This window comes from Leptodactylus fuscus, chromosome 2 (assembly GCF_031893055.1).
Source record: "Leptodactylus fuscus isolate aLepFus1 chromosome 2, aLepFus1.hap2, whole genome shotgun sequence".
NCBI classification, from domain to species: Eukaryota; Metazoa; Chordata; class Amphibia; order Anura; family Leptodactylidae; genus Leptodactylus; species Leptodactylus fuscus.
Window position 1 is genome coordinate 142552145 of NC_134266.1, and position 12683 is coordinate 142564827.

At 39.5% G+C, this 12683-nt stretch overlaps 1 protein-coding gene across 1 annotated transcript in view; it reads left to right on the top strand.

Moving 5' to 3' along the window:
• The window catches only part of RASL10B (RAS like family 10 member B), a 77603-nt gene that overhangs the window by 44346 nt on the left and 20574 nt on the right, over nucleotides 1-12683 (top strand). The window contains exons 2-3 of the mRNA XM_075264803.1: nucleotides 7337-7754; nucleotides 12288-12634. Of these exons, the coding sequence (XP_075120904.1) occupies nucleotides 12419-12634 (216 nt within the window). The 5' untranslated portion in view covers nucleotides 7337-7754; nucleotides 12288-12418. The remainder of the gene's footprint in view (nucleotides 1-7336; nucleotides 7755-12287; nucleotides 12635-12683) is intronic.

Here is a 12683-nt window from a genome sequence, read left to right on the forward strand (position 1 = left end):
TCACCTATGAAACTCACTCTGCCAGAAGTCCTGGCCTCCCAACAACATTACTGCCCCATGCGGATTACAGTATGGAAAAGTATGTCACTGGGAGGCAGGGACTTCTAAAAGCATAGATAAATATATGGCTAGTAGTCCCTCTCCTGGCATATTGTTCAGGCAGATAAATGCGGCCAACACACAGACCAAGATTCTTGGGTGAATCTCGCACCAAAAAATGCCACAAAAAGAATGTGTGCATCCAGCCTACTAAAAAGAACTAGTGTAGTGGTTAATATGATCAATTGTTTTCTGCTGAAATGATCATTCAGCTTATGTACAATACATGTATGACGGGGTTTACATGGTGCTTTCTTAAAGGGGTAGTCCACAAATTTAGGAGGAGGCTGGGAAGGGCTGTAAGCCAGTGGCTACTAAATTGAAAATGAGAGGTATAAAAATGTGATGGTTTTTACCTATAAGCTGAAATGCGTAGTAGAAAGCAATGTGAAATCCCAACCTTTACTCTGTGAAGAAGTGAATGAGTTACTAAAGAACAATGATCTCAGCTGTGATTCAGGGCAGAGAAGAGTAATAAAAAAGAGTGGCCGGAAATGATAGGATGAAGAAAAATAATCTTTTCTAATTCATCAGCCAGGTTCTACTAACGTCACATAGTGTGTAAGCCATGAATTATTCTGTCCTTTAGCATCTCCGTCAAGCGTCACACTCTATTTCTAGTCAAGAGCAATTCAGTTTACTCACTTTCCTGGTGGACCAAGATGTAGATGAGCTCATATGTTGTTTGTTCAATATTTTAGGAATGATTAAAACCAGCATGAATATAGTAGTGATAGGGTTTGTTCCTGGTGTGATCAGTTCAGTTCCTATAAGAAGACATCAGAGATTCAGTAAGTAGTAATGATATGGAGAGAGGCTGTAACATGTCTAATCTAACCAATCATTTTGGATTCTTTTATGTGTGAAGTGTTCTACGCTGCTGTATTTTTCTTGCTGTTGTAGATGTTCATATTCAGTGATGATGTTGAGGGATGTCTCACCGAGCTCTTTATCATTTTCAAAAAAAAAAAAAAAAAAATCCATTTACAATTTCCAGTACTAAAATGGATTTGACAAATGCTCTTCACATTTCTAGCATTTTGGACATGCAATTTCCTTTGTAGTGACATAATGTACAAAAACTAGAATGGTTTTGGAAACAGTGGATGGAAATAGCCTTGCTATAAGTATTTTTTTTATGTTTCTCAAGGCTTTTAAAGAAAATACTTATTTTTATGTTAAATGTATTTTTAAAGCATTTTTAGTTTTTAAAATATATTTTATATATAAATATGTATCTAGACCACTAAGCCAAATAATATGCTGAGACTTGCTGTTTTCTGCATGAGATTTCTTTGCAACAGCTACTTCACTTATCAGCACACTGATGATCACAGCTGTCATGTCCATGTAGCTAAAACACAGAATCCACCCGTCACCATAGGTGATGGTCACAACTTACCTACTTCCCCCTCTTTGCAATGACCATAGAGCATACCTACACACCTCTCTCATACAAATCTTATAGGATCTGGTCCAGACAAGTCTGGAGGACCGGATGGGATAGCGCAAGAATTCTTTGTGTGCGTAGACCAGCTGTGTGGTGTTATTACACACATGTACAATAGGAGCCTGAAGCTGGGAATGGAACCACAATTGTGGAAATCATAGTGTGTGGTACCGACAGACCTTAATGGCTACAAACCTGTAGCACTGACATCCAACTTGATGAAGGTTCTAGATAGACTGGTTCTCAAACATCTCCGATCTCTAGTGAGCTCTGCTATCGACCCTCTCCAGTTTAGCTATCGGCCAGGCATTGGGTTGGATGATGCCATCATCCACCATCTAAACAGAGCTCTTTTTCACCTGGAGAAACCAGGGAACACTGTGAGAATAATGTTCTTTGATTTCTCCAGTTTGTTCAACATCATCCAGCCAGGGCTAATGAGAGACAAGCTAGGCCTTGTTGGAGTGGATCATCACCTGTCCAACTGAATCCTAGACAATCTCACAAACCGACCGCAGCATATGAGAGCCTGGGACTGTGTCTCAGGGGCCACTTCTTAGGGCCTTTTTCAACTATGTAGTAGCATCAGCCATCTTCTTCGAAATGGTCTACTGAGGGAGCAGTATACCAGCCAGGGACAGAAATAGAGTTGACAGGCTGATTAGAAGGGCCAGCTCTTTCCTGAGGAGCCCCCTGGACCCAGTACAGGTGGTGGTTGACAGAAAGACGCTGTCCATGGTGAGCTCCATGCTCGAGAATAACTCCCATCCCATGTATGAGACCATGACAGCACTGCACATTACTGTCAGTGACCGACTGCTTCACCCCAAGTGTGAGAAGGAGCGCTATCAGAAGTCCTTCCTCACAGGCTGTATAATCAACACCAGGCTAAGTGTAGAGCACTTTGCACAGAAAATGAAATGATCCTGAAGTTTTTGGGCTTTTTATGTGTTTTTTTTTTCTTGTAGTAATAATTATTATTATTATTATTATTATTATTATTATATAATCTACCCTGCTGTAACACAATGAATTTCCCCTTGGTAGGACTATTAAAGGATTATCTTACCTTATCTTATCGTGTCTACGGTCCATGTGCCATCTCTAGGAAACAGAGTCAAAATTTAAAACCACTTCACCAAAAATTCTTAAGAAATATGTTTAATATTAAAATATGACTCAGTAGCTCATTTCCTGGCGGCACATTTCCATTAAATCCTTTATCTAAAAGTTGTTTATAATCTCTCATTTCTCACTTGATGGTTCAGCCCAAAACAAAGATAATACAATTTAATAAATTGGGGTTCCTGAATTCTCTTATAATAACCAGTGTGGATAGTGACTACAAAAAACATCTCCCCCCCCCCCCCTCCGCTGGAGAGCAAGATGTTGGGGTGCACAAGCATACTCTATTACCTAAACTGATATCAGGCATGGAGAAATACAACTGAATTCTGGACAGGTACTCACTGTGCATTTGTGTTTCCCCATGCGAGAATATACCTGCACAGCCGTGTTAAGGCTTCTGAAACCAACTTTTTTATTGCTTTTCTTATTGTCTCTCTTCACAAGGCCCCCGTTAGATTTACCACAGAGCCCATATGCTGTGCCCCTTTTGGCGCATATTCTCCCTTTCAGTGTATGGTTGATATAATTGGTATGGTGGTCATCAGGCCATAATGGGATATGTAGCCAGGAAATCCGTTATGATTTGACCAGACAAGACTACTCATATGGTATTTCTCTGGTCTTCACTGTATGCTCAGGCTTTGCTTCTATCTCTATACAAAATAAGTACTAAAAGTTGTTAGCATGGGGACTATGGATCATAAAACATAGTATTTGAAATGGAGAATCTATTATATTTAGAGCATGCTTTATGACCTTTTCCTATTGACCTTTTATATAATGGAAATGAGAGACTTATCTAAAATATCAGAAATTAATTATTATATTGATAATGGAGATGTATAAATTCCATGTCTAGTTTCTTTCTAAAAAGGTTTTCTTAAAGAGGTATTACCATCTCAGCCAGTCATAGCTGAGATGGCAATACTCGCCTAAGGTGCGGGCCACAAGGCTGTGAGTTATGGAAAAGCAAGCAGGCAGATGTGACTGTGCAACTGTGTAATTCCCATAGAAGCTAATGTGAGCTATGGAAACCGCGTAGCCTAACATGAACATCCAGAAACAGCATAAAAGTACTGCATTCAGCTATTTCCATAATCCCAATAAGAATACCCATTTAATATTTCTGAGAACAGAAGAAAATGTATTTTATATACCTCTTATCAATCTCGTGCGTGTGTGTGTGTGTGTGTGTGTGTGTGTGTGTGTGTGTGTGTGGTACAATAAGGCTAGCAAAACAAAACATTTTCACTGAATTCATTGCTCACGCTCCATTCACTTTTATGGGACTTCCAGAATGGTGCTCTCCAGCAGTCCTATAGAAGTGAACAGGGTACTTTGGGGCCCTCATCCTTTGGATTGATGGGGTCTGCAGTTGAATCACAAGCGTTCAGACACTTATGGAACATATAGGGGATAAATTTCATTATTTAGGGTGCATAGCACATTTTGCTATAGACCCTTATATATATATTTCTGTTTGCTCCTGGTTACTAGACTGTGTTATCCATTTACAAAAGGTATAATAAATGAAAATGTCAAGTCTGAAATATTTGTCTGTTTCTGGTTTTATATTGTACAGCGTCCGCTATCTTGTCCTGAAATGGTCTTCTCAGAGGCGTTGTGAGAATAAAGCATAGTTATTATTTCTAAAAGCAGTTTAAAATGACATCGGCGAATACGGATAACATCCGCCACACGTCGTGTTAATAGTAAAAGCTAGAAAATGTCAGTCCAGCTACCAAAATCTAATTAAGAATTACAGACCAACTGTTGTGTACTTCCTGTTTGTGTTCCGTTTTGGCTCTTCCTTTGTCTGTAATGAAATCATCATGTTCTAAAGTTTACGTGGGCTTTGAGCTGTGACTGTGAAAAGCTGTCACGTCTCGCTTTAAGTGACCTGGCATCAGCCGCCAGTGACCTGACTCAAATCTTTGCCAAAAATCCTTAGCTCCGAATGTGGTGTTTACTGGATGACAAAGCTGTACATGTAATTTCCAATGTATTACTGTCCTACTCAACACAGTGTTTCAGCTTTATTACAGCACACACAGATGATGCATTATAAAGTGGCTTCATTAGCTAATCTATAAATGGAGATTGCTTGGATCTTGTCCATTGTGTGTTTGTATTTATTCTATATAATGTTAATCTTCATGTTCTGTTCATTTTTTAGAAATAAATATTAAAAACTATTTCTGTAAAGTTAGACTAAATTCTGTGGATCAGTAAAATATCAAAAAGGTTATTATTAATGATCAGTAACACATAGTTTGGAGCAACAGAGCCGCCTTAAGTGCTCCAGATTACTCATTTGCATATTCTGAAATAAATTACTATCTCGACTACAGAGGCACGTATTTTCATGAGGGGGCAAAGCGCTACATTCAGGGGAGCCTGACCTATTTAACTATGTTGCTGGTTTAATAGGCTTCATTCTGGCAACAGGAAATTGGATGGAAACTGAGCCTTTAAGAAGACCAAAGTAAAATTCATGTAAATATATCATATTTACAGGATCTCTCCTATCCAGTGACTTCATGCAATGTATGATGCGTTTGTGTTTTTGATATAAAAGTATCATATATTGTTAGGGTTTTTCTACTTACCCCAACTGAATTCTAGAGTTCTCTCAGTATTAGGGCCGGAAAGCAAAGGTTGGGTTTGAAAATGGCTCTGGGTGTAGCCTCCCTGGACCAAACTTTTATTCACTCAAATGCGGATACATATGTCACATGACATGATATCAGTATAGCAAAAAACAAGCCATATATGGATGCATAACTAGTGTATAGGGCTGCGGTTGGACAGGTGGTTTCACAAATATTCTGGGACTTGCCAGTATTTCACAGTATCCTGTCATTGTTTTTGTAGACATTAAATTAGGAAATTAAAACAGACACCTATTTTTTAGGGTCAGTTCACATGTGAACCGTCCGCGCGGGTTTTGACACAGAGAGAGACGCGGCGATCCGCGTCTCTCTCTGGTCAAAACCCGCCTGCCGCGACCATCGCGGTTGCGGCTTTCCCCTCCTATGTCTGCTCAAATGAATGAGCCGACACAGGAGGGGTGCTGCTGCTAGGTGGAAGCCACGGCCCAGCCTGAAGATAGGACATGTCACTTCTTTTCTCCGCTAGCAGCAGCCCGCCGCTAGCGGAAAAAAGAAGCCCGGTGGTCTGCATAGACCACCATTGTAAAGGGGTGGATTTTGAAGCGAAATCCGCTGTCAAAATCCGCCCCTTTGCCCACGTGTGAACTAGCCCTTAATCCACCTCCTAACTGTCTGATCCCGCTGTTTACTCAGATAGCTTGTCACAAGTTGAGGCCTAACTCTAACAATATATATACCTTTTCTTGGCTAGAAAAATGACATTTGCAAGCTTATAAAGCACAGAGGCGGCTTCTTCAGGCATTTACAATGAATGACTGAGAACACAGCACAAGATGCTGCACAAAGATGGAAGATGCTGCACAAAGGCCATTAATTCATGAGGTGATACATAAAGGTATCATACCTACAATATCTTCGCCTTTTTGACACAAACGATTAAAACATTGCACGATTTATTTATTTATTTTTTAGTACTAGACTATTTTTCCCTTTTTCTTCTTACTTTAAAATATCCAAGCATGATTTTCTCTGCTGTCTGCACTGTAATGTGTGGTGTGTTAACAAATGACCCTGTACTCTTCTAGTAGTGTTCATGTACTCGTGTGTAAAACTGTCGTTAGCACTTTTGAGTGGGAACAATTTCTAAAGACCCAATATCTGCTGTACTACTACAGTAGATGTCAGGAAATGATTGAAGGGGCCGTTCACGAGTATACAATTGATGACAACCCTTTTAAAGAATCACTCTACACCACAATATTATTCTCTAGAAAAGTATATGGTTTAAACTGTAGTTCAAGAAATTCTCAGCTGTGTCATGGGAAAGACACTTTGACTCTCCAAATAATACAGTGTGGAAAGGGGTCAGATGCTCTGTTCAGTTCTGTGAGGCTAAAATTGCGGCTTTCATAGGAAAAAATAGACTGACATCCTGTCCACACATATAATGCTGTGACAGTTCAACAGTCTGATTGCTGGTCACATGACACAGCTGAGGAGCAGAAGAAGAAGGGTAACTTCAAATACAGCCACCAGTAAGGATGTATTCAGATCATGTTTTTACATTTATTTAACGGATTAAAAAAGAATGCAAAAAAACCAGACACAAACTGTTGGCCATCCATTTACATAGACATCAATGTTTATTAAAAAAAAAAAAAAAAAGGATCCGATGCTATCTGGGTTTTTTTTTTTTTTGGACAGACACCATAAGTAAGATATACTACTTTTTTGTGTCCTTTAAAAAAATATATATATATATTTATTTATTTTTAAACACTAATATCTATGTTAACAGATGGCCATCAGTATGTGTCCATTTTCTGCATCCAATTTATTTTTTTTCTTTGCGTCCATTAAACAGATGTAAAAAAACAAACAAACATGATCTGAAAAGAGCCCAAGCTGATTACCTTCTGTACAAGTGACATAATGAACCTCTCCAATGGGCCTGAGAATATAAACTTTTGTGGCAGTTCTATTTGAAGAAAATAATCCTCTTGTATAACTGTGCCTATGATTGAAGTCATGTTTCTTCTCTCAGCAGAGCAGTGGATACGCCACCGTTTTTGGACTCTTTCCTTTTTCAACAATATACAGTATATAAAGTAGCCAATACTGCTATATGTGAAAATCAGCCTGCAAGATACAAAGGAGAAAATCTATATGAGAATCAGAACTGCAAAGCGACACTGAAGAGGAATTTCAGCAACATGCCCAGAAATCTGTGCAGACTACACTGCTATGGATAAAGAAGTGGCATAAAGGTCTTCTCCCATAGGCTTCTTGATAATCTGAGTGACTACAAGTTTCCTGTATAAGACGTTACATGGCTCTATAACCTAGAGGAAATTTCACAGCAAGAACCATTGATATATATGATACGAATTTCCCATTCTCTATAAGTCATTCAGCCACTGACCACCTTGGATTATTGTCACTAGTTCGCAGTCATATTTGCCATGGTGAGTCCACCATTATTCTATTTTTGTTTCTCTTGAATAATTTCGATTTTCTGTAAGTGTCAGACATTAAAACCAAAGGGCAGCAAAACTCTGGTTTCTACTAATTTGTGACTACTGTAGTAGAGTAAGAGGCATACACTTGAATTCGGGGCATCGGTTGTGGTCAAAGGGGTTGTGCCATTAAAGACTCTTTTCCCCTAACCACAGTGAAAGGAGCATTGGTGTGCTCGTGTGATTGATGCTCTATTCACAACTATGGGGTCTTTGGGAATGCAATCTCTGGCTGCCTCATAGATGTGAATGGAGTTCCAGTTGTGCAAGTACACTGGCACTTCATTTACAGGGTGACTTTGAGGCCCCTGTTCTCCTGATCGGGATCCCATCATATATGTTGGCTGGAGGAGTAAGCCTACATAAATCATATAACTGGCTGAGCAGGCTGTTGTCTACAGTCAGGATGGAGGGGGTAGGGCAGCACTAAAATAAAGTGCCATCTTGGAATGCTGCATATTATAAAGTGACAGGGTGGCACAACTGTAACGGCTTCCTGCAACAGCCATTTTTTGTTTTTGCATTTTTTTTTTTAAACTTTGATAGGTGAAACAGTGAAAAAAGGCTCATTTGGGCTTTTTGATATTTTTTTTCCTAGTATGAATGGTATAGATACATTTATATTTTTCTAGTCAGGGCATTTTCTGAGTTAGGGATGCCTAATGTATTTTATTTATTTTTATATCTATCCTATGTAGCTGATTTAAATTTTTATATTTTAACTTTAAAGCCTCCCATAGGGGATTTGAATTACAAGTACTATAGATTGCATTGCAGTCTATGGTAAAATCCCTGTATATCTATTAAAACCTGCCACAGGCATACTCATATTCTATTTCTGTGTCAGGCCTGGGTACCGACTACTATATCAAGAGTCTAATCTCTGAGTTCAAGTGATAAAAGATATCTCTTATCATAGACACTGTCCCTAGGTCTCTGTTGTGTGAGAGCAGGTCCCAGAGCAGGCACCATATTTAAAGTCCCAGCATCCTCCATACTATTACAGTGGATGTTGGATAAAGGTAGTAAGAGCCAAATTGAACAATTCTGTTAAAAAAACAACACCAAAATTATGATTAATATATTAAAGAGGTATTCTGCTCCCTAATGTATGTTCTGTATTTTGACCTATCCACAGGGTGGCGGAAGCTGCTGCATTGGACATGGAGCGGAAGCAGCTCTGCTCCTATTCAAGTAATGCAATTGGAGCTGCAGTTCCCCAGCGCCACCACTGCTCCAAATACCAGCAGTAGCAGCTTCTGGCAGAGGCTGTTAGAATAGCTGATCTGTGTGGGGTTTAGGATATCAGACCCCATCAGATACTGTTGACATATCCTGTATGAAACTGGCATTTGGGGTCGCAAAACCCCTTTTAAAAATGTGGGCCTAGGTATACACAATGCTGTAGACGGGTACAGGGTCACTTCTTTGGATCATAAAAACAGCATTTTGTGTTTACATTTTATATCTTAAAGAGGTTTTCCGTGGAATATTAAAGATGCTTGGGGTTGTAACACCCGGCATCCTTACCAATTAGCTGAATTCAGCAGCCACTAGCTCCGGAACTAACAAATGGAATGGAGCCAGAAGCGAAGCTTCAATCTCCTGTGTCCTGGCAGAGCCAGGTTACCACAGTTCAGCTCCCATTTGAAGTCAATGAGAGCTGAGTTAGTCCCGGCTACTGAGAACAGCATATCAGTGGGGTGTTTGGTGTGGAACCCCCATCGATCTAATATTGATGACTTATCCCATGGATAACCTGATATCTGTTAACCTGGAACGGGGAAGGTAGCAAGTCTCTACACCCACATTTTTTTTATTTATTTTTTTTTAGCAAAAGTAAATGAACTATGACCATTGTGTATACTGTATGGGGACCTATACACTTTGTGACATCTCACACGCCACATTTTATATCTCTGATCCAAGGATTGGGGAAGAATTTACCAGGATACGGATAGGATTTTCAGATTTTACATGTAGTTTGACATTAACAATGCACATTTGAACATAATGCTGTGATTTTCCTCCTTCTGTTGTTGATGCACTTATTCACTATTCAGCAGTATTATACAGCTGAGAAATGTGAATGATAAAACAGGGAATCTGGCTCTTTTGAATACCATCTCTTTTTAGTAAATGGAAGGATATCCTCAGACAAATTGAAGATTGCTTCCATTCACGGCATCATTTGTAACTCGGAGATTACAGAGACTAGGGCTGAGAGGCAGATTTCAATTTTAATGCATTGAAGGATTAGACATGTGCTGCTTGAAGTAAAGGAGATAGATACCCGATAGAAGACTCGGAATTGTAATTCACGTATCACTATCCATCGATACTTGCTTCTAATTCTTCCTAAAATGATGGAACGATTGGAGTAGGAGATGGCAAAACTTGAAACCCTGGGAAAATGTCACAAATGACTATTACCTCTGTGACATGTTCCATTCCATGCAATGCTTTTCTACTTCTCCTTCAGAGTCCTCATCTATTAGCCAGAATGCAGGGCTGGAGTAGAGGGCATCTCACATACTCCAAGACCCGAAATGTCTGAACATTACATGGACATCCTATTAATATTAATGGAAATCATGAAATGCTACATTTCACCAGTGGTGAGACTTCAGGAAAGTTGAACACTGGGTGCTGAGTCCCCCAACGGAGTACAGCTGATTTTGGGGTCTCATCATTGGCACAGCCTATCAGCTTATTGTCTAAAGCAATCTTTGGATAATAAAGACATAAGCAATATACTGTATTTCTGTTCTTCAGCATTTTCAAGGTTTGCTTGCTGAAGTAGTCTTAATTTTAATTTAGACTAGGTTCTGAAACAGTAAGATCCCCATCGTCTGGGGTCTAAATTCATGGGTCATGCATACTCCTCAGGGATGTTGGGCAAGTGACCTGTGTAAAGGGACAAGGCATATGTTCTTACAAATAGTGGTGTGTCCATAACCTTTGTCTCAGCTGAGATCCGTACTTAACATATGTGACCTGATCACCATAGTCAAGTATGTTAGGCAAAGCTTATGTCACTATGGATGACGTGACCACCACTGTTGGGTGATATGTCGTCATATGGAGAACAGGTTGGAGTTTCACAATGGGGTCTCTAGCTGGGGGTTCTCTGACCTGTAGAAGTTTGGAAAAAAACTTGTCTAGACAATCCCCTATGAACTAGAAATAACATTAGCACAAGTATATCTCTTGTCATGGACTCCAGGTGCATTGTTCTGATCTATACTAATACATTGTAAAAACTGCAACTGTATGACAATAATTCAAGAAATTCCCGCGAACGTAAGCAATAATGTTTCAATTCATATCTGTGTGTATCCGTCTGAACACTGGTTCAGAGCTTACTTCTCTGTGTAGACAGGATATCAGTCTCTTCCTATATCCTACAGGATTATATAATTACTTAGCATATCCCCCCTCCCAGCTCCACTCTTTAGGGACCAGGAGTGCACTGATGTAATAGGGCCGTACAATGATCAGCTGCAGTTATAAAACCTCACTAAAGACACTGCTGCTTGTAACGACTGACGGGAGAAACCTGTCTCAAGCAGGAGACAAGGCACACTGTATTAGAGACTCTCCTGCATGAGTTAGGGGACACGGTGACATTTGCTGCTCTTAAATATGAATCAGAGCAGATCAAGTGCCGTGTGATAAGACTTCACTCCTCTCCTCCAGAGGCATAATGGAAAATGTAGGGGAACCATATTACTGGGGAAATAGGAATGACAATTACAGATCCTCCATAGACGGCACATCAGATAACATAAATATGCACAAACGCATTTACAGTTTTCTTTAATTCTGTTGCACTACATACAAAAAAAAGCTGGAGTGATTTTTTTTATTTTTTTTTTAAGAGGGTTGTACAGGATTAGATAATAATAGCGGCTTCCTTCCAAATACAGTATCACGTCTGTCCATGAGTTGTATATTGATATTGCTGCTCTCTCTATGGCATTGCATAGGACCGAGCTGTAATATGATGACAGGTGTGTAACTATTTTGAGAAGAAAGCAGCCATTTTTTTTCTAATCTTGTACAAGCCGTATAACATAGCAGATGCCTATGTTCTATTCTTAGATTATGTCTATTAATTATTAAATTTTAGGTTTGTTGGACTCTTTTAGCATTATAAGTAATGTCCCATTTAGAATTACGGTACTCTTCCCCTTTGCGGTTAACATATGTAAAGTAACAGAAGTTAATAATACCAGAAGGCATTGTCTTAAAAGGCTGAAATGATTCCTTTAATGCAAATGAATGTAAAGACAAAACTTCTTATTGCGTTTGGACATATGCAGAAATTCATTGACTCTAAAGGTGCATTTTCTTATAGGGTTTGTATACGTAACTACAGTAGTTTCATGTTCTCTGTAATGTATGTATATGACTATTAAATGTAAATTCTTTACTTTTTATATTGTATATTTTATATTACTTTTTTTATTTCTTATACAGCCTCCTTTTCTCCAAGGAGATGCTTCCTGAATGTGGCTGAGCCTGCAGCCTCTAGAATATGCCGCAGTGCAACCATCTTGCCAACGCCACGGACCGTGTGAGGGAATTACCCACCACCGGCCCAGGGAGGCATGGTGACGACCTTCAAGATTGCGGTACTTGGGGCCCAAGGAGTGGGGAAAAGCGCAATTGTGCGTCAGTTTATGTACAACGAGTTCAGCGAGACCTGTGTCCCCACCAAATCTCGTCGTGTCTTCCTACCTGCTGTTGTCATGAATGGCCATGTCCACGAACTTCAAATCATGGACTTCCCTCCCATATCATCTTTTCCAGTCAACACCCTTCAAGTGAGTTTGAGTACATGGGTAACAGCTGAGCCTAAATGTTTGGTTCCTT